The following is a 25487-nucleotide window of genomic DNA, read 5'->3' as shown; positions in this document are numbered from 1 at the left end:
CCTGTCAGAGTCGTAACTACTTATAGACGTATCAGTGGTTACATATCACTCCAACTGCACACGCCCCACACCATTACAGAGCCTTCACAAGCTTGAACTACCCCTGTTGACATGCAGGGTCCATGGATTTATGAGGCTGTCTCCATACCCGTACACGTCCATCCGCTCGATACAATTTGAAACGAGACTCGTCCGATTAGGCAACATGTTTCTGGTCATCAACGGTCCAATTTCGGTGTTGACGTGTCCAGGCGAAGTGTAAAGCTTTCTGCTGTGCAGTCATCAAGGTACACGAGTGGGCCTTCAGCTTCGACAGCCCATGTCGATGATGTTCCATTGAATGGTTCGCATATTGACACTTGATGATTGCCCAGCATTAAAATGTGCAGCAATTTGCAGAAGAATTACACTTCTGTCACGTTGAACTTTTCTCTTCAGTCGTCGTTCGTGCCGTTCTTGCAGGATCTTTTTACGGCCACAGGGATGTCGGAGATTTGATGTTTAATTGGATTCCTGATATTCACGGTACACTCGTGAAATGGTCGTACGGAAAAATCCCCACTTCATCGCTACCTCGGAGATTCTGTGTCCCATCGCTCGTGCGCCGACTGTAACATCACGTTCAAACTCACTTAAATCTTGATAACCTGCCATTGTAGCAACAGTAACCGATCTGACAACTGCGCCAGACACTTGTTGTCTTACATAGGCGTTTCCGACTGCAGCGTCGTATTCTGCGTGTTTACATATCCCTGTATTTGAATACGCATGCCTGTACCAAGTTCTTGGGACTTCAGTGTATAATTAAGTATACACGTACCCAAAACTTGGCCATATAAAGAAAAACAGCAACGTTGGCTTCCGGTTGCAATATACTTGTATGAAATATCGTAGAAGTATTGCGATCAGGAAAAATATGGGGTTCAATACATGTAAATTAATGATACAGTATTATTTTAATGTCTAGTTGGTTAAAGAATATATGTTAGAAATCACTACTTAAGAAACTGGGCTACAAACAGGTCTACTGTATGCGATTTCTATGTTTTTTGTTGTGAGTCGTGTTATGTGATTGTGGCAAATGATAGTGTTCGTATAGGTGGTGAAAACAAGGTCACTGAAGCAGATGCTTCGCATGTCACAACTTTCAAGTATCCAGGTACAGGAAAGGACTTAAAAATGTAATTAAACACATATGAGTGTTTGGAGGCATTGAAAGGGAGTCTGGAAAGTACTTTATAAAAAAACGTTAGTGTCCCTTAGTAAGCATATCATCTCCCTAGGAACGAAATTAATTACTGATGGGTGGAAGTCTTAACAATATTTGAAGGATTCGACCTCAAATTTGTCAACCATTCAGTGCAATGTGTCTCTTTGGAAGATCTGTCGGTCCATACGTGGAATATCGAGCGCATGGAAATCTCTTAAATCAATTATTAAAAGAGAAGGTTGAGTGAGAGACAAGAGACGAACTGCACACATTTTAATACCTGTATTTTCACAACTTGCGATTAGGTTGCGAAAAGATTTCTTGTGAGATTCTTCCACTTTTTCTGAATAATAAACTTACGTCTAAACGGCTATGGCAAGAAACGATTGCTCCCGGCTGCGTACACAAGATGCAGGATGAAGATCTGGATTTTGATTAAGGTAAGTTAAATTACATTCATCTTTTGTCGTTATTATTGTCGTGAAAGCTGTAAACAAGATCGATATTTCACACCATGAGAGTCGCACTTTTGATATATAACGCTTTTAATGGTTCATTTGAATGGAAGTAACCACCTCACTAACACAATAAAAACGCACAATTCCTAATTAAGAAAAGTCTCACTGGATGTAGCTAGAAATCTTAAATCAAGGAATGTAAAAACATTGTTTCTGTGCACAACATATTTGGGCAAGTTTTGTCCAGTGGCAAAGACAGTACTCCAGCATTGGAAAAGAGAGGAGTATATAAGTTGAAAAATTCTGTAGAGGTTAGTCTAGCAGGGCAGTATGCACCCACTTGAAGGAACATCACAGAAGCTGGAAACTTAAAAAAATATGCTCTACTTTTGCAGACCACCTGCTTAAAGAAGGCCATAGTTACAAGATGAAACATGGAGAATTACATCACATCCATAAGGGAAGGAAGATGAACTGTATTGAAATAATGGAAATTAAGAAACATATATCCATCAGCCCAAGCTTAGTACTAAATGAGTAGACACAATTAACCTTACCTCCCACTTCTAATTGCATAAATTACTCAAAATCTAAATTTTCCCTGTGACTCACATGCCCCATTTTCCTTTATTTCAGTTGTTTCAATTTCTGTTGTCTTATTAAAAAAAACTTTCACTTGGTATAATCACAGATGCTTCACTCACTTGCTTATTATCACCCTTGTATTTTATTTGTTTATAAATAAGGATCTATTAAAGACAAGATTATTTTGTTCAACCACACCTTTGGAACATGCCACCAAAGTTGATTGTTCAATTTATTTTCTTCTATTAATAACTGTTGTAATTTGTGTATAGCTCTTTTTAGTTAATGTGGCACATATTTTATCTTACGTGTTTTAAATAATCTTACATTCACACTGAAATAATCTTTCTTCTTTTATTACTAAACCTAATGCTAACATTTTTCATCTCTGGATAGGGAGATACTCTGTAGATACACTAGTTTAAAATCTTTGAACCAACAAAATTTCACAACACCACAGACTTCTTTTTATTATTTTAATATCTTTGCACCTGATGAAGGTGTATCAGCCGATAACTGGTGTGTGAAACAAATAATTAGTATTGTAGACTATTACACCAGTGTTGTGTGTTTTTTTCACTCATAATGAAAGTGGTTTGCTCCAGGACAGAAAGACTAGCCTTTCCATTTCTTTAAGGAAAAACTGGCTGCAGGTAGAAGAGGCTTTCAGAAACGGAGGTATTAAGGAAACATGGAGATGCTGTGGTGTGGGAGAATTATTTCTTCCTGAGGTTCTAGCAGTAAATCTGGAGAAAATAATTAATATGTATTTATTAAACATGGGTTAACATAAGTTATATGTGATCTATTATGTGGAAAGATGATAACATGAAATGGAACAAACTGCGCCAACAAGAAATCATTGTTGATGTTCCCTCTGTGAAAGTCTTTCGAGCCTGTGCTATATTTATTTTCCAATAAAATAAAATTGTACATTACTATGAAGAAATGAATGCTGATGCATTTAATCACTGCTTCAGTCATTACCAAATTTCGGTTTCGATAGTGTTCTTGTGGCATAGTGGATAACGCACTGCACTATTCCTTGTAAGTAATCAACTGTGAGAACAAAAGATTAAATTGTGGTCTGGTTGAACATAACTCTGAGCAGAATGTGCAACAAGCTGACCTTCTAGAATTCGTGAAAAGATGCAAACCACAGAAGCATTATATGTCTTCCATGGTTTCACAACCATATTAGTGCCAGTGAACCCAACTTGGCTAAAATTAAACCAGATGCCATTGGTCAGAATAAAATGTTTGCATTTCTAGATAGTCTCAAATAGTGTCTGGTTGAAAGAGGCTGATGTTCAATCAACACCGCAGCACAGATATGGTAGAACATCAGATACCATTGACAGAATGATACCAAAACTTAAAATGAACAAGAGGGCGTAAGAAAAGAAACAGTACCAATCAATAATTTTTTTCAGCAGACTATGGGGACAGCAACTTCGAAGATAGCAATGTTAGTGGTATGCGTGTGCATGCATGCATGTGTGTGTGTGTGTGTGTGTGTGTGTGTGTGTGTGTGTGTGTGTGTGTGTGTGCATAGAGGAAAGCAGTGGTGGCATGGGTACCTTCCTTTTTTAAAAAAAAAAAAAAAAAAAAAAAAAAAAAAAAAAAAAAAAGGGAGTGTGTTGGGACTCTTGTTATTCATGTTTTATACTAACGACCTGGCACTAACCCCATTTTCAAATGATGCAGTTATCTATAATCAAATACTATCCAAATAAAAACTGCCCAAGTATTGTGTCAACTGCACATCTACATACATACTCAGCAAACTACTGTCAAGTGCATGGCAAAAAGTACTTAGCATGGTACCACTTTTTAGGGTTTCTACATGTTTAAACTGTATGTGTAGGGCGAGAAGAATGAATGCCTGACAGGATTCCAATTTGTAGTCAAAACCAACAACTTGCTTTAAATGTTCAGGTTGTAAAATGATGTCCTTAAAAAATACAACAATGTTGAAACATAATATCAACAAAGAGATAGAGGGGCTGGCCAGTACTTACCTCAGCTCAGTACAGCCGATAGAAACACAAAAAACAACCGAAAATTTAAGCTCCTAGCTTTCGGAATAAATGTTCCTTCATCAGGGAGGAGAGAGGGGAAAGAAAGGGAAGAAGGGAAAGTGGATTTAGTTACTCACAACCCAGGTTATGAAGCAACAGGGAAAGGAAAACAGGGAAGGTAGCAAGGATGGAGGCATGGTTATCCATGTTTGTAGAACAATTGAATTCTTCCAGTATCCTACCAAAGAACCAAAGTCTACCACCTGACTCAGCTACATCTGAACCTATGTGATCATTTTGTTTGATATAGGCCTACTCACAAATTGTTAGACCACAATATTTGTAGGAGTCGCTGGACAACCAGGCCTCCATCCTTGCTACCTTCCCTGTTTTCCTTTCCCTGTTGCTTCATAACATGGGTTGTGAGTAACTAAATCCACTTTCCCTTCTTCCCTTTCTTTCCCCTCTCTCCTCCCTGATGAAGGAACATTTATTCCGAAAGCTAGGAGCTTAAATTTTCGGTTGTTTTTTGTGTTTCTATCGGCTGTACTGAGCTGAGGTAAGTACTGGCCAGCCCCTCTATCTCTTTGTTAGTAATTGTTTCACATCTTTATATGACATTTTCCATTAATTAGTTAGAAACATAATATCAGTGTGTCACATTTGGAGTCCAGCGACTCCTACAAATATTGTGGTCTAACAATTTGTGAGTAGGCCTATATCAAACAAAATGATCACATAGGTTCAGATGTAGCTGAGTCAGGCGGTAGACTTTGGTTCTTTGGTAGGATACTGGAAGAATTCAATTGTTCTACAAAAACTTTTTTTTGGCATAGAACTGGGAACTTTTCCTTTTGTGACAAAAGTGCTTACCAGCTGAACTATCCAAGTGTGCCTTGTGATCATACCCTCACAGTTACAGTTTCACATCTTGATCCTACATATCTCAGTACTAAGTGAGAAATTCATTCTTAGAATAACTCTTAGGATGTGAATAAGTTACAAGGACTGGAAAGGATGAGAACTGAAGCATCTGAGAGGTGAGGTTACAGAAAGATGCAGGAGTTAAGACCTCAGCGAATAACTTCTAGTGTTAGAGGGAACTGCAGAGGGCAAAATTTGTATGGGTAGAAAGAGATTAAAATGCATCCAATATACTGAAGATGTTTGCTTGAATAACTACTCTGAGATGTAGAGTTGGTACAAGAGAATAATTTAGCTACATGTACCAAACCAGTCAGAAGATGGCGAAAAAGCTCTCCATGATATCATATCTTCCAGGTTGATCTTCTATGGAGTTCCGAAAATTGAAGTTATGAAGCTGATATGAGACTCTGAATATCTCCATTGGTAAAAGAACGGGTCATTAACTTCAAGCTTCTGCATTCAAGTCCAGTCAGGCACACAGTTTTAATCTGACAGTAAGTTTCAAAATAACATGCATTCCTCTGCAGATTGAAGACTCATTTTTTGTTTGAATATCTACATCTACATACATACTCCACAAGCCACTGTACAATATGTACTTCACACCACTGCTAGTGGTTTCCTCTCAGAAATAGAGTGAGACAAACTGATTGCCTGTATATCTCTGTACAAGCCCTAATCTCCCTAACTTTTCTTAACTAAGGTGGACGTTCAAAGGGGTGGCATAGTTCTGCGCTTGGTGTCAAATACTGGTTCCTGAACATCATTTTTCAGATGCATCACCTTCTCCCTGCAAGAATTTCCATCTGAGCTCATGGAGCATTTCTATAACACTCTTGTGTTGATCAAACACACTGGTAACAAATCTGGAAGCACACATATGAATTTCTTTGATAACTTAATTTAATCCAACTTCATTGGAGCAGTGGACACTTGAGCAGTACTCATGAACAGGTTCAGTACAGGGGTTTACTTGATAGCTTTGCTACACTTTTTGAGAAATCCTCAAATAAACCGTAGTTGGCTAACGGTCTTAATTACTGACCACATCTATTAATTATGTTTCATGACATAGATACACAATCAGTGTCATTGGGTCAAGTGGGGAACTTTTAATGCTGTATTTTAGCATCACAGGAATGTTTTAATGCCATATTTGAGCATTATAGGAACGTTTCTCCTAACCAACCACATCAACTAATAATCATCTACATTTAAAGCTAACTGCCGTCTCAACAAGAAATTTTCTCAAAAATTAGCTGCCATTCATTGCACCAAATAAAAATTCTGTCCAAGTCATCCGGAATCCCCTCCTACAATCTCGCAACAGTACTTTTCCATACCCAATAGCATCATCAGGAAACAGTCTCAGTTTGCTGTTCACCCTATCTGACCCATTGTTTACATGTGCAGGAACAGGAACAGTCCTATCATACTTCAGTGGGCCACTCCATATATTACATTTGTCTCTGATGAACACTCGGCAGCCAATGTTATGACAATATTGAACAAAAATCCAAAACATAACATTCCTTGCAAAAACAGGAGACAACTTTGGAGGAACTTGAGAAGTGAGAGAGTAAAAATGAAAAGTAGTTTAATAAACTCACTGGTATACTGTGTATAAAAGACACTGGCATATCACAACAGTAACATAATTAGATTAACAAATAACATAGTTGGAATGGAAGATGTAAAGTGTGGAGTGGCTGTAGCGGCACTACTCTTGGAGCACAAGGGGCACCAGCCTGCAGATGAGCTGCTGGAGGAGTTTGGCGCGGGAGTTGCTGACTTCGAGGACCGCCTCGTGGGTCACCTCATCCTCCTGGTCGTAGCTGAGTGCACACCGGTTGGTGATGAGGCTCATCCCGAACACCGTCAGCCCACAGTGACGCGCTGTCACCACCTCGTGCACTGTGCTCATGCCTGCAGAAATAAATACTGAACCAATATCTAACTGACTAAAACTAAGGGAAGATTTTATGAGCCCTATACTTCCATCATGACATTTCTAATCACATCACAATGTTATTTGTTTATTTGTGTGAAGAATACATGAAACAGTATGGTCTGTAAAGGGGCAATCACAGAAGAATGAGGTGCTGTGTCCATGTAATTAAGGTTCAAATGACATTACACATATACAATTTATGTTTTTTGTAATAGTATTTAATAATATTCAGTGATAATGCTAATTTGCTTCGAGCACCTGAGAGTTTATATTTAAATCACCTAAGACCGTGTTAATGGTAAAAAAAAACTCAAAATTCATGACAACTCCTTAGAGGTGTGTATTTCATGATAACATACCTTCACTGATGTCTGTACCTCCAGGAGTATGTGTGGATGCCCACAACATATTTATAGCAACTGAGCTTAAACAGGTTAGAAAACATATAAAATTGTGAGTGCATTATTAGGGTGATTAAACAGTACAAGTAATAAATATGGTTTTTACTTAATATTTCTGAGAATCTTTTCATAACTGCATTTAACAAAATATTTGTTCATTAGTGCCTGTGTTCCCTGCCTACTGATATAGCTGTTAAAGTCCCTCAAATTCTCCGTTTAGTATTGACGTAGAACAATGACAGATTCTATTTGCTTCACACAGATACCAACTCAAAAAAGATATAAAAGAAGGGAAAGAATAAATCAGATCAAATAATTGAGGAGTGTAATCCCTCCAGGGGTTGTGTAGAAACATACTAGCTGTTTTTACCGTTGCACATGAGGCTCTGGGTGCAGACAAATGTTATAATTTATTTAGGGCATTGCAACTCTGCTGTTAATTTGTGCTATTTTCTTTACAATGCATTGTTATAAAAGCTTTATTTTAATTGATTTTTTTAGGCCCACTATCAAACTTGGTGATTGTCAAGTGATAGTAACTGACTACCATGTCGTGGCACATTCAGCCAAGACATTCACACCATTCAAATAGCTTCAGTAATTTTGATTTATCAGACCAAGCTGACCTCTGAGAAACAGTTATGCAATATTACCAAGCCATTCCCTGGTAGAGGTGAGTCAAACTGACAGATTGTGATGAACGAATTCAGTTTTACACAAGAGACTTTTCTTGTCAAAATCGATCTACTTGTGGGTGCATGTCATATGCCCACATGGGACTGTGACATCAGTAAGCAGTTGGTTGTGCTGAGTGTACAGTATTAAAATTCTCAGTATGCTGAAGATTCTGTAGACACAGAAAAAGGCAACAATGGCATCATATGCTAATGACATTGGAGGGTAAGTTTGTCACAACTACCTCACTCATGATACAGTAATAGATTTGTGCTATTGTATCTTCCTATTATCTTTCTTTGTGAAGTACAAAAACAGTTTTGAATGTTATTTTCTATTTAGAAATAAAACAAGACATAAAAGTATATTGTTTGGTATGTGCATGTATAATGTTGTTGTTGTTGTGGTCTTCAGTCCTGAGACTGGTTTGATGCAGCTCTCCATGCTACTCTATCCTGTGCAAGCTTTTCATCTCCCAGTATATACTGCAGCATACATCCTTCTGAATCTGCTTACTGTATTCATTTCTTGGTCTCCCTCTACGACTTTTACCCTCCACACTGCCCTCCAATACTAAATTGGTGATCCCTTGATGTCTGAGAACATGTCCTACCAACCGATCCCTTCTTCTAGTCAAGATGTGCCACAAGCTCCACTTCTCCCTAATTCTATTCAGTACCTCATCATTAGTTATGTGATCTACCCATCTAATCTTCAGCATTCTTCTGTAGCACCACATTTCAAAAGCTTCTATTATCTTCTTGTCTAAACTATTTATTGTCCATGTTTCACTTCCATACATGGCTACACTCCATACAAATTCTTTCAGAAACGACTTCCTGACATTTAAATCTATACTCAATGTTAACAAATTTCTCTTCTTCAGAAATTCTTTCCTTGCCATTGCCTGTCTACATTTTATATCCTCTCTACTTCGACCATCATCAGTTATTTTGCTCCCCAAATAGCAAAACTCCTTTGCTACTTGAAGTGTCTCATTTCCTAATCTAATTCCCTCAGCATCATCCGAATTAATTCGACTACAATCCATTATCTTCATTTTGCTTTTGTTGATGTTCATCTTATATCCTCCTTTCAAGACACTGTCCATTCTGTTCAACTGCTCTTCCAAGTCCTTTGCTGTCTCTGACAGAATTACAATGTCATCGGTGAACCTCAAAGTTTTTATTTCTTCTCCATGGATTTTAATACCTACTCCAAACTTTTCTTTTGTTTCCTTTATTGCTTGCTCAATGTACAGATTGAATAACATCGGGGAGAGGCTACAACCCTGTCTCACTCCCTTCCCAACCACTGCTTCCCTTTCATACCCCTGAACTCATATAACTGCCATCTGCTTTCTGTACAAATTGTAAATAGCCTTTCGCTCCCTGTATTTTACCCCTGCCACCAACATTGTCAAAAGTATTCTCTAAGTCTACAAATGGTAGAAACGTAGGTTTGCCTTTCCTTAATCTTTCTTCTAAGATACGTCGTAGGGCCAGTACTGCCTCACGTGTTCCTACATTTCTACGGAATCCAAACTGATCTTCCCCATTGTTGACTTCTATCAGTTTTTCCATTCATCTGTAGAGAATTCGCGTTAGTATTTTGCAGCTGTGATTTATTAAACTGATAGTTCAGTAATTTTCACATCTGTCAACACCTGATTTCTTTGGGATTGGGATTTTTATATTCTTCTTGAAGTCTGAGGGTATTTCGCCTGTCTCATACATCTTGCTCACCAAATGGTAGAGTTTTGTCAGGACTGGCTCTCCCAAGGCTGTCAGTAGTTCTAATGGAATGTTGTCTACACCGGGGGCCTTGTTTCAACTCAGGTCTTTCAGTGCTCTGTCAAGCTCTTCACGCAGTATCATATCTCCCATTTCATCTTAATCTACGTCCTCTTCCACTTTCATAATATGCTCCTCAAATATGTCTTCCTTGTACAGACAGCCTATACACTCCTTCCAACATTCTGCTTTCCCTTATATGCTTAGAACTAGTTTACCATATGAAATTCTTAATATTCAGACAGGTGGTTCCCTTTTTTCAACAGTCTCTTTAATTTTCCTGTAGACAACAAATGTCTCAACTCTAGTGATATATGCCTCTGCATCCTTACATTTGTCCTCTAGCCATCCCTGCTTAGCCATTTTGCACTTCCTGTCGATCTTATTTTTGAGACATTCGTATTCCTTTTTGCCTGCTTCATTTACTGCATTTTTATTTTTTCTCCTTTCATCAATTAAATTCAATATTTCTTCTGTTGCCCAAGGGTTTCTGCTAGCCCTCATCTCTTTACCTATTTGATCCTCTGCTGCCTACACTATTTCATCCCTCAAAGCTACCCATTCTTCTTCTACTGTATTTCTTTCCCCCATTTCTGTCAATTGTTCCCTTATGCTCTCCCTTAAACTCTGTACAACCTCTGGTTCTGGTTCTTTCAGTTTATCGAGGTCCCATCTCCTTAAATTCCCACCTTTTTGCAGTTTCTTCAGTTTCAATCTACAGTTCATAGATTAGATTAATACTTGTTCCATAGATCATGAATACGACACTTCGTAATGATGTGGAACGTGTCAGGTTAATAAAAGATGTCTGTACAAGAAATTACATTACACAAAATATTGCATGACACTAATGATTAAGTATTTTTTTTTTTTTTTTTTTTTTTTTTTTTTTTTTACTTAGTTTATATCTAAAAATTCAGCCAATGAGTAGAAGGAGTTGTCATCTAGAAATTCTTTTAATTTATTTTTAAATGTTAGTTGGCTGTCAGGCTTTTGATGCTGTTTGGTAGGTGCCCAAAGACTTTTGTGGCAGCATAATTTACCCCTTTCTGTGCCAAAGTCAGATTTAACCAATAGATTGGGGTCAGAGTCCACATCTGCCCCTGGAAATGTCATACAATTTAAAACCTGGTTCCTAAATCTCTGTCTTCCCATTATATAATCTATCTGATACCTTTTAGTATCTCCAGGTTTCTTCCATGTATACAACCTTCTTTCATGATTCTTAAACCAAGTATTAGCTATGATTAAGTTATGCTCTGCACAAAATTTTACCAGGCTCCTTCCTCTTTCATTTCTTAGCCCCAATCCATATTCACCTACTATGTTTCCTTCTCTCCCTTTTCCTACTCTCGAATTCCAGTCACCCATGGCTATTAAATTTTCATCTTCCTTCACTACCTGAATAATTTCTTTTATCTCATCATACATTTCATCAATTTCATCGTTATCTGCAGAGCTAGTTGGCATGTAAACTTGTACTACTGTAGGAGGTGTGGGCTTGGTGTCTATCTTGGCCACAATAATGCATTCACTATGCTGTTTGTAGTAGCTTAACCGTACTCCTATTTTTTTATTCATTATTAAACCTACTCCTGCATTACCCCTATTTGATTTCGTATTTATAATCCTGTATTCACCTGACCAAAAGTCTTGTTCCTCCTGCCACTGAACATCACTAATTCCCACTATATCTAACTTTAACCTATCCATTTCCTTTTTTAAATTTTCTTACCTACCTGCCTGGTTAAGGGATCTGACATTCCACGCTCCGATCCGTAGAATGCCAGTTTTCTTTCTCCTGTAACAACATCCTCTTGAGTAGTCCCCTCCCGGAGATCTGAATGGGGGACTATTTTACCTCCGGAATATTTTACCCAAGAGGACACCATCATCATTTAATCATACAGTAAAGCTGTATGCCCTCAGGAAAAATTACGGCTGTAGTTTCTCCTTGCTTTCAGCCACTCACAGTATCAGAACAGCAAGGCCATTTTGGTTGGTGTTACAAGGCCAGATCAGTCAATCATCCAGACTGTTGCTGTGCAACTACTGAAAAGGCTGCTGCCCCTCTTCAGGAACCACATGTTTGTCTGGCCTCTCGACAGCTACCCCTCCATTGTGGTTACACCTACAGTACGGCTATCTGTATCGTTGAGGCACACAAGCCTCCCCACCAACGGCGAGGTCCATAGTTCATGGGGGGGAGGGGGGGGGGAATAGTACATACTGTATTTTGTCAAGTGAATAAATACATGTTGATGTTTTGACCTGCTTGGAGGACATTTTTCATAATGTTTGAGTTCTTGACTTGTGGCAGACTTACCATATTACACTTCTGAAGAACAGCTGCTATGAATTTTGCTAGTTCCTTAATGCTGTTACTATATTTCAAATTACGTAACGTCAGTCCTTCATGGCTACACTATCACCATTTTGATGCCAAACATACAGTACACATCACTCACAATACATGTGGTTTTGGGCACTGACTTTTAAACAAACATGAACACTCATCAAAAATGAGTCTCACAACATAAATAATTCACCATAGGCACTATAGTAGACCCACTTGCCACAAGTTGTCAGTTGACACAGAGTCACTTTATGTAGAAGGAGCTTTAGGTACAGAAGGAGTAATGATACTACTAGCTGTTATAGATAGAAACAGAGTGGGACAACAGGCCACTAGCATGGAAGAGAGCTACTTATCACATGAAATGTGTTGAGACAAGATTAATAATTTTAAATGCAAAGTGTGTTGCCACCACCTCAAAATGTGCATGGAAGAAAACCTTTACTGGTACCTTAATGATCATTTTAAAGTTAATTTTTAGTTCATTCTGGAAGTCAAAAGAGTCAATAAAATGATGACAACTAGTTACAAACAAAAATTATGCACCACAACTTTTGGGCCTTCTGGATTGCAGTAATGTTAGTCAGAAGGCATTTCAAGATTGGCCATTATAGGGTGCACATTAGTCTCTGCACGTAGTAAAATATGACATAATCAGAAAGTTTTGTTATTATCATAGTATGTTACTATTAGTCACCGGATATTGCAAACTGCAACTAACAGGCTTTGCCAAAGTATATTGTGAAGAAAAGTTGGTGCTTGCAGTTAATAAACATACATATCATCCTTAAAAAATCTTTCTTGGTAGTAAAACAGAACCACTGTCTCATCCCAGTACTCATTTCATGATAGTACTACAAGATCTGGCAACCTGCACTCACTCTATGCAACAGTACAACAATCTATGATGTCACCTATAGTAAACACAAGGTTAGTGCTGACCCTTTGACTTCTGCAGAGAATCATAACTGTGGCATCATAACTGACGGAATGACGTCATGAGAGATGTCCACTGTGGGCACATCATAATTACCACTTGCATGTACCGCTGCTGTAAGGTGGATGGGTCCCAAGGAATTGTAACAAAATTGAAGAAATTTCATTATTTTAAAAACTTTTTATATAGTTTTACACAGTAGATAAAATACAATAAATAATGATGATGTTGTTGATGAAATAATAGTGATGCTGATGGAGCACAAAAATAATCATGCCATGATGGAGGTGGAATGAAGAGTATGATAATGTAGCCCTGCAGCACCTACAGGAAGCAACTGTCAGTTAATGAGGGGAAACATAGAGGGGGGGGGGGGGGAGGTAAACTGAAGGGTCAGATGAAGTGGAATGTTGTTGACTATGGCTGTAAGTAAGAGTGAATCTGGGCACGATTTCATTATTGAGTAGCAGGAGGGATTAAAATTTTGGTGAGAAAGGCAGGATAAGGCATGGAGGTACCTGAAAGATGAGATATAGCTGCAGTGGCACACCAGGGCATCTGCACTGATGATTAGTGAATGGGAATGTTAATGTTTTGAGTCCTGAGGTACTCCAAGAAAAAGCCCTAATAACCAGTACATAAGCAGCTGATGAGTAACGTTTCAGGAAATATTTATGTATTTATTCTGTCATAAACAATTTAGAGGATAAGGCCTCATCATAAAATGGTCACCAGTATCATACTGCATTAACAATTGTAAAGAGATGGAGGCCAAAATTACACACACTTACTGAAACCAAATCATATATTGTCAATACATTAAATGTCAAATGCTTCAGATCACACTAAAAAGATTAAAAAATAAAAGTAAGTAAAATTATGTGAACTATCTCTTGCATATTACGAGGGTTGCCCAGAAAGTAATGCACCACACTTTTTTTTGTTCAACAATTCTTCATTGAACATAATGGGAATTACACATATGAAATAATGGTGTTTTATCTACACCCCCTATTTTTCCATGTAATCTCCACTCAATTCTATGGTCTTCCTCCAGTGTGAAACAAGGGCGTGTATGCCCTGTTGGTACCAATCCTTGTCCTGGTAGTGGAGCCAGTGCTTTACTGTGTAAATCAACTCCTCATCAGTCCTAAATATCTTCCACAAATGACATCATTTAATGGCCCAAGCAAGTGGAAGTCTGAGGGGGCCAGATTAGGTACATCAGGTGTGACACACCCACAGATGGTCTCCTCGATTGCTGCAAATTGTGGAGCTCTGCCAAACTGCCTTCTGATAACTTCACCATTTGTGCCCAATGACTAACTGTAATTCTGTCAACAGCAGATGCTCCATAGCCTTTGCACAACCTTTTGTGAATATTCCTCACAGTTTCTTTCTCTGCAGTGAGAAATTCAATGACGGCACATTGCTTGTAACATACATCACCTACAGACACCATTTTGAAACTGTCCTGCAGCTATGCTATCTGTCGGAAGTGATGGAAACTTGGCATGCTCACTCAGGAGACTTCACAAAATACACACATAATGTTTTGCATTCGTAGCATTGTTTTAGGTTAAGAAAAAAAATTGGTGCATCACTTGCTGGGCAAGTTAATATGGTACAGTATGGTTTCATTGAGCATAAGTAATTTTGGCCTTCATTAACATATTCTGTGGCCCCTTAGAAGATTAATCAGTGTATGATGATTATCAGCATTTGCTACTGGGGCTACAGCCTCAAAACTGATCATGTCAGGCTAAATAAATAATGAAATCAGTGAAAGCAATGGAAGATGTATTTTCTGAAATATCTGAGAGCTCTCACACCATTGTTGTGATATCCAGTTGGAAGACTGATCAGATGCAGCTCTCCATGCTCATCTATTCTGTATGAGCCCCTTATTCCCTGCATGACTATCAAAACCTACATCCATTTTACTTTACTGTAGTCAAGCCTAGCTCTGTCTTTACAACTCCCCCCCTCCCCCCTGCCCCCCCCCCCCTCCCACAAACTGATGATTCCTTGATGCCTCAGCTCAGGATGTGTGGCATCAGCCAATTCCTTGTTTTAGTCAAGTTGTGCCATGAAAGTCTTTTCTCACCAGTTTAATTCAGTGCCATCTCATTAGTTATTTGAACTACCAACCAATCTTCAGCATTCTTCTGTAGCATCACATTTCATAGGCTTCTTTTCTCTTCTTTTCCATGTTATTTGTTATTTTATTTATTTTATTTTTATTTATTTATTTTTTATTTATGTTTTATTTTATTTATTTATTTTATTTATTTATTTATATTTATTTTATTTATTTTTTATTTATTATTCCATATTATTTGTTATTTCACTTCGTACTAGGCTAAATTTCAAACAAGTACCTTCAGAAAAGATTTCTTTTTCCTATTCCCAGCCTGAATTTTTATATCCTCTCTACTTCAGCCATCATCAGTTAACTAACCAACTACTAATCTTAGTATGTCATTTTGTAATCTGATTTCCTCATCATCTGATTTAATCCAGTCCATTTCCCTTCTATTATTTTCATTGATGTTCATCTCATAACATCTTTTCGAGAGTGTCTGTTCTGTTTAAATGGTCTTCCAACTCTTTTACCATCTCTGACAGACCTACAATGTAAGAGGCAAACCACAAAGTCTTCTTCCTGAACTTTAATTCTCTTTCATGATTTCTCCTTGTTTTCCGTCATTTCTTGATCAGTGTACACATCAAATAACATCAGTGACAGACTATAACACTGTCTCAGTCCCTTCTCAACCACTGTTTTTTTTCTGCCCTTTGGCTCTTGTAACTGCAGTCTGCTTTCTGTATAAGCTGTGGATAACATTTTGTTTCTTGCATCTCATCTCTGCTACCTGCATACTTTCAAACGTGTATTGCAGTCAACACTGTCAAAAGCTTTCTCTAAATCTACAAATCCTATAAATTTAGGGCTACCTTTCTTCAACTTGTCTTCTAAAATCAGTCATTGGGTTGGTCTGACTTGTGTGTGCTTAAATTTCCCCAGATCCCAAGCTCGTCTTCCCCAAGATTGGCTTCTTCCAATTTTTCAATTCTTCTGCAGATATTTAGAGTCAATAATTTGCAACTATGACTTTTTAAACTAATGATTTGGAAATATTCACACCAGTTACCACCTGTCTTGTATAGAATTGCAATTATTACATTCTTCTTGATGTCTGAGGGTACTCTACCTGTCTCAAATCTTGCATAGCATGTAGAATAGTTTTGTCATGGCTGGCTCAGGATCTTAATCATGCAGAGAGATTGCGATTTACTGTAGGTGCTGTCTTTCAACTTAGATCTTTAAGTGCTCTGTTAAATTCTTCTCACAGCAGAGTGTTATCTCTCATCTCACATTCATCTGCTTCTTCTTCTCTTTCTATAACAACCAATAGAGACTATAAATATACATAAACTTTTCTTGCTTCCACAATGAAGTACTGAAAGGATGCTGGTACTGCTGATGACATGAAGAAGAAAATTTTCTAGATCTGCATAACAATGTGGAAATACGTGGAGACAAGTGTACAGGTAGATAAGAGGACTACTCTGTAGGTTACAAGGGCTGAACATCTCTAAATGAAATAAAAATGTTTCGTTTATACTTTGCACAAATCTGGAAACTAAATAAAATTTGTAGCACACTTCTTACCAACTGCATCAGTACCCAGTGCCTTGAGGCAGCGTGTTTCTGCAACAGTCTCAAATGCAGGACCACCTTGTGCCGTGTATACTCCTTCTTTGATGATCTCAGTGATGCCCATCTCTTTGGCAATAGACATGACTTTTTTCCTTATTCCTCTGTCATAACATTTTACAGTGGCAGGGAACCGAGGTCCAAACCTGTTGGAACAAAGAGAATTAGTTTGTTGATTATTTTCATATTCCATGGATGAGGATTGCAATCTCTACGTATTTTATGAAATGAGTCAGTTCTATAATTTTAGTAAAATGAAACAATAGAAACTCCAGGTTGCAATATCAACAATGTAGGAAAAGATATATTACTATTTACTCTAAAGATGACACATTAAGTTGCAGACAGGCACAATTAAAAGACACTTACACATAAGGTTTCAGCCACAGAGTACACCAGAAGAAGAAAGAGAAACACACACTATTCATTCACACATGTAAGCACACCTCATACATACATGGCCATCAACTCCAGGAGCTCGGACCAGAATACCATTGGCCATCAGCATTTTGGCCCGAGTTGTCAAAGTTGGTGGTAATGTGTGTATGAGGTGCACTTGCTCTGTGAATGAATGGTGTGTGCTTCTCTTTCTTTTTCTGATGACGCCTGTGGTTGGAAGCTTATGTGTATACATCTGTTAACTGTGCCTGCCTGCAGCTTAATGTGCCATCTTTACAGTTTACAGCAGGTCATTATGTCTGAACACAAAATATGTTCCGTGATTCTACAATAAATCGATGTCAATGAAGCTGGCCAGTAATTATGTGCATCAGATTTGTACTCTTTTTATAGATTGCTTTGACCTGGGCCTTCTTCCAGTGCCATGGAACGTTCCGCTGTTACAATGATCTCTGATAGATGATGGATAAGAATGGTGCTATATTTGTAACATAGTCAACATATACTCTTACGGGAATACCGTCTGGGCCAGACGCCTTCCTGGCATTCGAGGATCTTAATTATTTTACAATCCCAGATACACTAACCACTATGTTAGAAACCCTCGCGTTTGTTTGATAATTGAAAGGGGGAATTGTGCTGCAGTCCTCTATTGTAAACGAGTTTTCGAAAGCTAGGTTTAGAATTTCAGCCTTCTGTTTATCATACCTTACATTACCTGTACTGTCAGCAAGGGAAGTTATTGAATTATTTGATGCGTTCATATATTTTACATACGACCAAAATTTTTGGGGGTTATTTTTAGAACCTGCAGATAAAATACTGGTTTAAAATTTGTTAAAAGAATCTCTCATTGACCATTTGACAGCTGCTTTCATTTCACATAATTTGTGTTTGTCAGCAGGGCAGTAACTACATTTAAAATGACTGTGCAAAATTCCCTGAATCTTCCTGGCAGATTAAAACTGTGCCAGACCGAGACTCGAACTCGGGACCTTTGCCTTATGCGGGCAAGTGCTCTTCCATTTGAGTCACCAAAGCACGACTCGCATCCTGTCCTCACAGCTTTACTTCTGCCAGTACCTCATCTCCTACCTTTAAAAATTCTCTGCTTTTTCAGAGAACCATTCCTATCACCAAATGAATTTTATTATTTATATCTGTTACTCACTGCTCAGCTTAACATATGATTTTTACTGAGTCACAAATGAGGCTAATTCTGAAAAAGGCATACATATCAAAGACTCTTAGAGTATTGATGATGTTAGCAAACCTGGCAGAGTCCGCACCCAAACCAATATACCTTTTGTGTTAACAACCACACTACAATGACCTGACACTAGTGTAACTGCAAAACCAGCTAGGTAGAGCTGTTGAGCTTCGTGCTTATAAGCTGCCCCATCTCCATGGCTTTTCATGTAACAAATCTGTGGCAGATCATGTATTATCAGTTTACTGTAAATTAAGTGTCTTTCACATGAGTTATAAGTGGCTAACAAGAGAAAAGAAAAACAAGGCTAATTCATTGAATCTATCTCAATAACTGCATCAGACTGATAGTTTTTAATATTGTTCACAGTTTCACTAATTCATCATGTAAAGAAATGTATGTAAGTAATATTAATAGTAACTTCGTACTTTTATAATGAAGTACTGTTAGAGAAAACTGCTCAAGTATTCAGCCTAATCTTAATAAAATGTTCAGAAATGTAAAATTGTGGACTTGTTGTTGTTGTTGTTGTCTTCAGTCCTGGGACTGGTTTGATGCAGCTCTCCATGCTACTCTATCCTGTGCAAGCTGCTTCATCTCCCAGTACCTACTGCAACCTACATCCTTTTGAATCTGCTTAGTGTACTCATCTCTCGGTCTCCCTCTACGATTGTGGACTTCAGAGAACAAAAAACATGGTATTCTATGACTACAGTATCAATGATTCATAGCTAGAATCTGTCAACTCACACAAACAGTTTGGTGTAACAGTGAAACAGAACGACCACATAGGCTCAGCCACATATAAAATAGGTGGCAGACTTTGCTTTACTGGTAGAATATTGGGGAAATGCAATCAGTCTACAAAGGAGGTATTGAACAAAACACTTGTGTGACCCATCCTAGAATATTGCTCCAGTATACCAAACCCAAACCAAATAGGACTAACAGCAGATGTTGAACATATACAGTGGATGTTGGCATGAATGATCAGAGTTTTATTTGACTCATGGGAGAGTGCCGCAAAGATGCTGAAGGAAAAGAACTGACAGACTCTTGAAGATGGATGAAAAGTATCCCAAAAAGCTTACTTACAAAGTTTCAAGTACTGACTTTAAATGATGACTCTAGAAATGTGCTACAACCCCTTATATATTGCTATCATGAGAACAAGATTAGATTAACTATGGTATGGACAGAGGCATTTAAACAGTCATTCTTCCTGCACTCCATACGTGAATGGAATGGAAAAAGCCCTAATAACCAGTACAAAATAATGTGCCCACTGCCATGCTCTTCACAGTGATTTGCAGAATATAAATGTAATAGATGCAGAAATCATTTCACATGTACACATCCATTATAGGAAATTCAATCTCTGTATTGAGCAAGCAGTGAAGGAAACAAAAGAAAAATTCGGAGTAGGTATTAAAATCCATGGAGAAGAAATAAAAACTTTGAGGTTCACCGATGACATTGTAATTCTGTCAGAGACAACAAAGGACTTGAAAGAGCAGTTGAATGGAATGAATAGTGTCTTGAAAGGATGGCATAAGATGAACATCAACAAAAGCAAAACGAAGATAATGGAATGTAGTCGAATTAAGTCGGGTGATGCTGAGGGAATTAGATTAGGAAATGAGACGCTTCAAGTAGTAAAGGAGTTTTGTTATTTGTGGAGCAAAATAACTGATGATGGTTGAAGTAGAGAGGATATAAAATGTAGACAGGCAATGGCAAGGAAAGCATTTCTGAAAAAGAGAAATTTGTTAACATCAAGTATAGATTAAGTGTCAGGAAGTCTTTTCTGAAAGTATTTGTATGGAGTGTAGCCATGTATGGAAGTGAAACATGGACAATAAATAGTTTAGACAAGAAGAGAATAGAAGCTTTCGAAAAGTGGTGCTACAGAAGAATGCTGAAGATTAGATGGGTAGATCACATAACTAATGAGGAAGTATTGAATAGGATTGGGGAGAAGAGAAGTTTGTGGTACAGCTTGACCAGAAGAAGGGATATGTTGGTAGTACATGTTCTGAGGCATCAAGGGATCACCAATTTAGTATTGGAGGGCAGCGTGGAGGGTAAAAATCGTAGAGGCAGACCAAGAGATGAATACACTAAGCAGATTCAGAATGATGTAGGCTGCAGTAGGTACTGGGGAATGAACAAGCTTGCACAGGATAGAGTAGCATGGAGAGCTGCATCAAACCAGTCTCAGGAAGAGTCTAAGAAATTTATTGGTGGCCAACTCCTCCTATGCCATGACAAATTTCTTAGTAGAACCAAATGACTTGTATAATCTGAAATAAGGCGAGTGTTATGTAAAATCTGATATCTGCCCGTTTTCAGTGCAGTAATGTGATAAATTCAAATAAGTGTTGTAAACCTACATAGTCATTTCCCCTTGTCTAATTCTGTCCTCTCCCTTACCAACTTCCCCCACCCCCTCTGCCCCCCTCCTCTCCAGAGCACAGCTTCCTGATGCTGCACCTAGCAGTCTTACCATGTCCCCATCACATCCCTGCACACTACCACACACAGCACTAGCATTTTTCTTTATCTCTTCCCTGCTATATCCTCTTTCCTTGCCCCACACATTTTGTTTGCCCCCACTACCCACCCCACCTGCATTTCTGCTCATGTCTGATGCAATCGCAATCAGGCTTTGGTGCGCAAAGATAGTACTATTTTGTGTTTGAATTGTGCTTTTGTGTGTATGTGTGTGTGTGAGAGAGAGAGAGACAGAGACAGACACAGAGAGAGAGCGTTATACTTCTGAGGCAGGACTTTGTCCAAAAGCTGAGATATTTCTAACATTGTTCCTGTCTGCACTTACTCTGTGGGGTGAGTAGCAATCTGTCTTTTCTGTATTGTTGAAAATTTAAACAAAACTTTCTTGAAAATTAATTTCTGATTTTCTGCAAATGGACTGTCACTGAACTTACCGGTAGACAAAGCACAGTACATACATACATTAATTATGAATACAACATTTCATAATGATGTGGAACATGTCTTTACACATTTTTTGTACTACTTCAAATAAAAAAAATCATCTACTGATCATAAGGAGCTGTCATTCAGAAATTCCTTTAATTTGTTTTGAAATGATGGTGGGTTTTCTGTCAGACTTTTAATGCTATTTGGCAAATGACCAAAGATTTTTGTGGCAGCATAATTCACCCCTTTCTGTGCTAGAGTCAGAGTTAACGCAGAATAGTGTTGTAGCTATGCAATTTTTGAATTGGAATAGGTTATTAATAACAAATTTCATGAGTGAATATATGTATTGCGAAGGTACTGTGAATATCCTAAGTTCCTTAAATAAGTGTCTGCAAGGTGATCTTGGGTGGGCTCCAGCTATTATTCTGATTACATACTTTTGTGCAATGAGTACTTTTTTCCTTAATGATGAATTACCCCAGGGTGTACATAAAGTCTGGGAACACTTTCAATTATTTATTGCACAAGAACTAAACATTGTACAGATGTGATACACATCACATTTTGAAGAGAAACTCTGAAAGATGTTCTTACAAGCATTCAATATGTGAACCATGAGTGACCGGGCAGATGTCAATATGGTAAACAAATCCCTGCCATACCCTTTCTAGCATGGCATTGTCGACTATGGCAGTTGCTTGCTGCATTGTCTCGCAGAGCTCTGCTACATCACGTGGTAGAGGTGGAACATAAACCAGATCTTTAATGTGTCCCCACAGAAAAAATTCACACGGAGTGAGATCTGATGATCGGGGAGGCCATTTCATGAAACTGCTGTCCATTTCTGTAGCACAGCTGCTATGTTTGCGACTAGCACTGACTATCAGCAAATTACCAAACTATGCTGTGGCGGTATACATGAAAAAAAATTTCAGGGTTTCTCTTCAAAATGGCATATGTATGATATATTTACAATGTTTGGTTCTTGTGCAATAAATAATTTAAAGTGATCCCAGACTTCATGTACACCCTGTATTATTTTCTTAATTTTAATAGAAGACGTGGGTTGGATTTCAATTTTATCAAATTGCATAGGCATTGCTTCTTCCATATAATTCCTTGCATTTTCTAATGAACAGCTGCGTCCTATTTTCTTTACAGCACTTAAAAAGTGTTTTCTACTTCTGACTTCTTGTTAACAAACTATTCATTGAGTTTGTAAATAAAATAGAAAGAAACTTCCACATGGAAAAAATATATTAAAAACAAAGATTCCAAGACTTACCAAGCGGGAAAGCGCTGGTAGACAGGCACACTAAAAAAACACACAAACACACACACAAAATTTCGAGCTTTCGCAACCAGCGGTTGCTTCGTCAGGAAAGAGGGAAGGAGAAGGAAAGATGAAAGGATGTGGGTTTTAAGGGAGAGGGTAAGGAGTCATTCCAATCCCGGGAGTAGAAAGACTTACCTTAGGGGGAAAAAAAGGATAGGTATATACTCGCATACACACACACGCACACACACACATATCCATCCATACATATACAGACACAAGCAGACATATTTAAAGGCAAAGAGTTTGGGCAGAGATGTCAATCGAGGCGGAAGTGCAGAAGCAAAGATGATTTTGAATGACAGGTGAGGTATGAGTGGCAGCAACTTGAAATTTGTGGAGATTGAGGCCTGGTGGATAATGAGAAGAGAGGATATATTGAAGGGCAAGTTCTCATCTCCGGAGTTTGGATAGGTTGGTGTTGGTGGGAAGTATCCAGATAACCCGGACAGTGTAACACTGTGCCAAGATGTGCTGGCTGTGCACCAAGGCATGTTTAGCCACAGGGTGATCCTCATTACCAACAAACACTGTCTGCCTGTGTCCATTCATGCGAATGGACAGTTTGTTGCTGCTCATTCCCACATAGAAAGTGTCACGGTGTAGGCAGGTCAGTTGGTAAATCACGTGGGTGCTTTCACACGTGGCTCTGCCTTTGATCGTGTACACATTCCGGGTTACAGGACTGGAGTAGGTGGTGGTGGGAGGGTGCATAGGACAGGTTTTACACTGGGGGTGGTTACAAGGGTAGGAGCCAGAGGGTAGGGAAGGTGGTTGGGGGATTTCATAGGGATGAACCAAGAGGTTACGAAGGTTAGGTGGATGGCGGAAAGACACTCTTGGTGGAGTGGGGAGGATTTCATGAAGGGTGGATCTCATTTCGGGGCAGGACTTTAGGAAGTCGTATCCCAGCTGGAGAGCCACATTCAGAGTCTGATCCAGTCCCGGGAAGTATCCTGTCACAAGTGAGGCACTTTTGGGGTTCTTCTATAAGAGGTTCTGGGTTTGAGGGGATGAGGAAGTGGCTCTGGTTATTTACTTCTGTACCAGGTTGGGAGGGTAGTTGCGGGATGCAAAAGCTGTTTTCAGGTTGATGGTGTAATGGTTTCTCTGCCTACGTAGATCAACATCTTCAACCCATTACATGCAGTCTCCCATCCTTCATCAAAGACACCAACCACTTTCTCGAACGTCTGGAATACTTACCCAGTCTGTTACCCCCGGAAACCATCCTAGTAACCATTGATGCCACTTCCATATACACAAATATCCCGCACATCCAGGGCCTCGCTGCAATGGAGCACTTCCTTTCACGCCGATCACCTGCCACCCTACCTAAAACATCTTTCCTCATCACCTTAGCCAGCTTCATCCTGACCCACAACTTCTTCACTTTTGAAGGCCAGACATACCAACAATTAAAGGAAACAGCCATGGGTACCAGGATGGCCCCTCGTATGCCAACCTATTTATGGGTCGCTTAGAGGAAGCCTTCTCGTTTACCCAAGCCTGCCAACCCAAAGTTTGGTACAGATTTATTGATGACATCTTCATGATCTGGACTCACAGTGAAGAACAACTACAGAATTTCCTCTCCAACCTCAACTCCTTTGGTTCCATCAGATTCACCTGGTCCTACTCCAAGTCCCATGCCACTTTCCTTGACGTTGACCTCCATCTGTCCAATGGCCAGCTTCACACATCCGTCCACATCAAACCCACCAAGAAGCAACAGTACCTCCATTATGACAGCTGCCACCCATTCCATATCAAATGGTCGCTTCCCTACAGTCTAGGCCTTCGTGGCAAACGAATCTGCTCCAGCCCTGAATCCCAAAACCATTACACCAACAACCTGAAAATTGCTTTCGCATCCCGCAACTACCCTCCCGACCTGGTACAGAAGGAAATAACCAGAGCCACTTCCTCATACCCTCAAACCCAGAACCTCTGACAGAAGTACCCCAAAAGTGCCCCACTTGTGACAGGATACTTCCTGGGACTGGATCAGACTCTGTATGTGGCTCTCCAGCAGAGATACAACTTCCTAAAGTCCTGCCCCGAAATGAGATCCACCCTTCATGAAATCCTCCCCACCCCACCAAGAGTGTCTTTCTGCTGTCCACCTAACCTTCGTAACCTCTTGGTTCATCCCTATGAAATCCCCAAACCACCTTCCCTACCCTCTGGCTCCTACCCTTGTAACTGCCCCCGGTGTAAAACCTGTCCCATGTACCCTCCCACCACCACCTACTCCAGTCTTGTAACCCAGAAGGTGTGAAAGCACCCACGTGATTTACCAACTGACCTGCCTACACTGTGACACTTTCTATGTGGGAATGACCAGCAACAAACTGTCCATTCACATGAATGGACATAGGCAGACAGTGTTTGTTGGTAATGAGGATCACCCTGTGGCTAAACATGCCTTGGTGCACAGTCAGCACATCTTGGCACAGTGTTACACTGTCCGGGTTATCTTGATACTTCCCACCAACACCAACCTATCCGAACTCCGGAGATGGGAACTTACCCTTCAATATATCCTCTCTTCTCGTTAT

The 25487-nt window shown here is 39.1% G+C and overlaps 1 protein-coding gene across 1 annotated transcript in view; it reads right to left on the bottom strand.

The window, feature by feature from the left end:
* Positions 1-6781: 6781 nt before the first annotated feature.
* The window catches only part of LOC126356050 (purine nucleoside phosphorylase-like), a 104075-nt gene continuing 85369 nt past the window's right edge, over positions 6782-25487 (bottom strand). The window contains exons 5-6 of the mRNA XM_050006732.1: positions 16991-17181; positions 6782-7127 (exon numbers count right to left, since the gene is read on the bottom strand). Of these exons, the coding sequence (XP_049862689.1) occupies positions 6922-7127; positions 16991-17181 (397 nt within the window). The 3' untranslated portion in view covers positions 6782-6921. The remainder of the gene's footprint in view (positions 7128-16990; positions 17182-25487) is intronic.

This window comes from Schistocerca gregaria, chromosome 3 (genome assembly GCF_023897955.1).
Source record: "Schistocerca gregaria isolate iqSchGreg1 chromosome 3, iqSchGreg1.2, whole genome shotgun sequence".
Classification (NCBI taxonomy): Eukaryota; Metazoa; Arthropoda; class Insecta; order Orthoptera; family Acrididae; genus Schistocerca; species Schistocerca gregaria.
The sequence above is the reverse complement of the archived record's forward strand: the minus strand, read 5'-3'. Positions and strand labels throughout refer to the sequence as shown.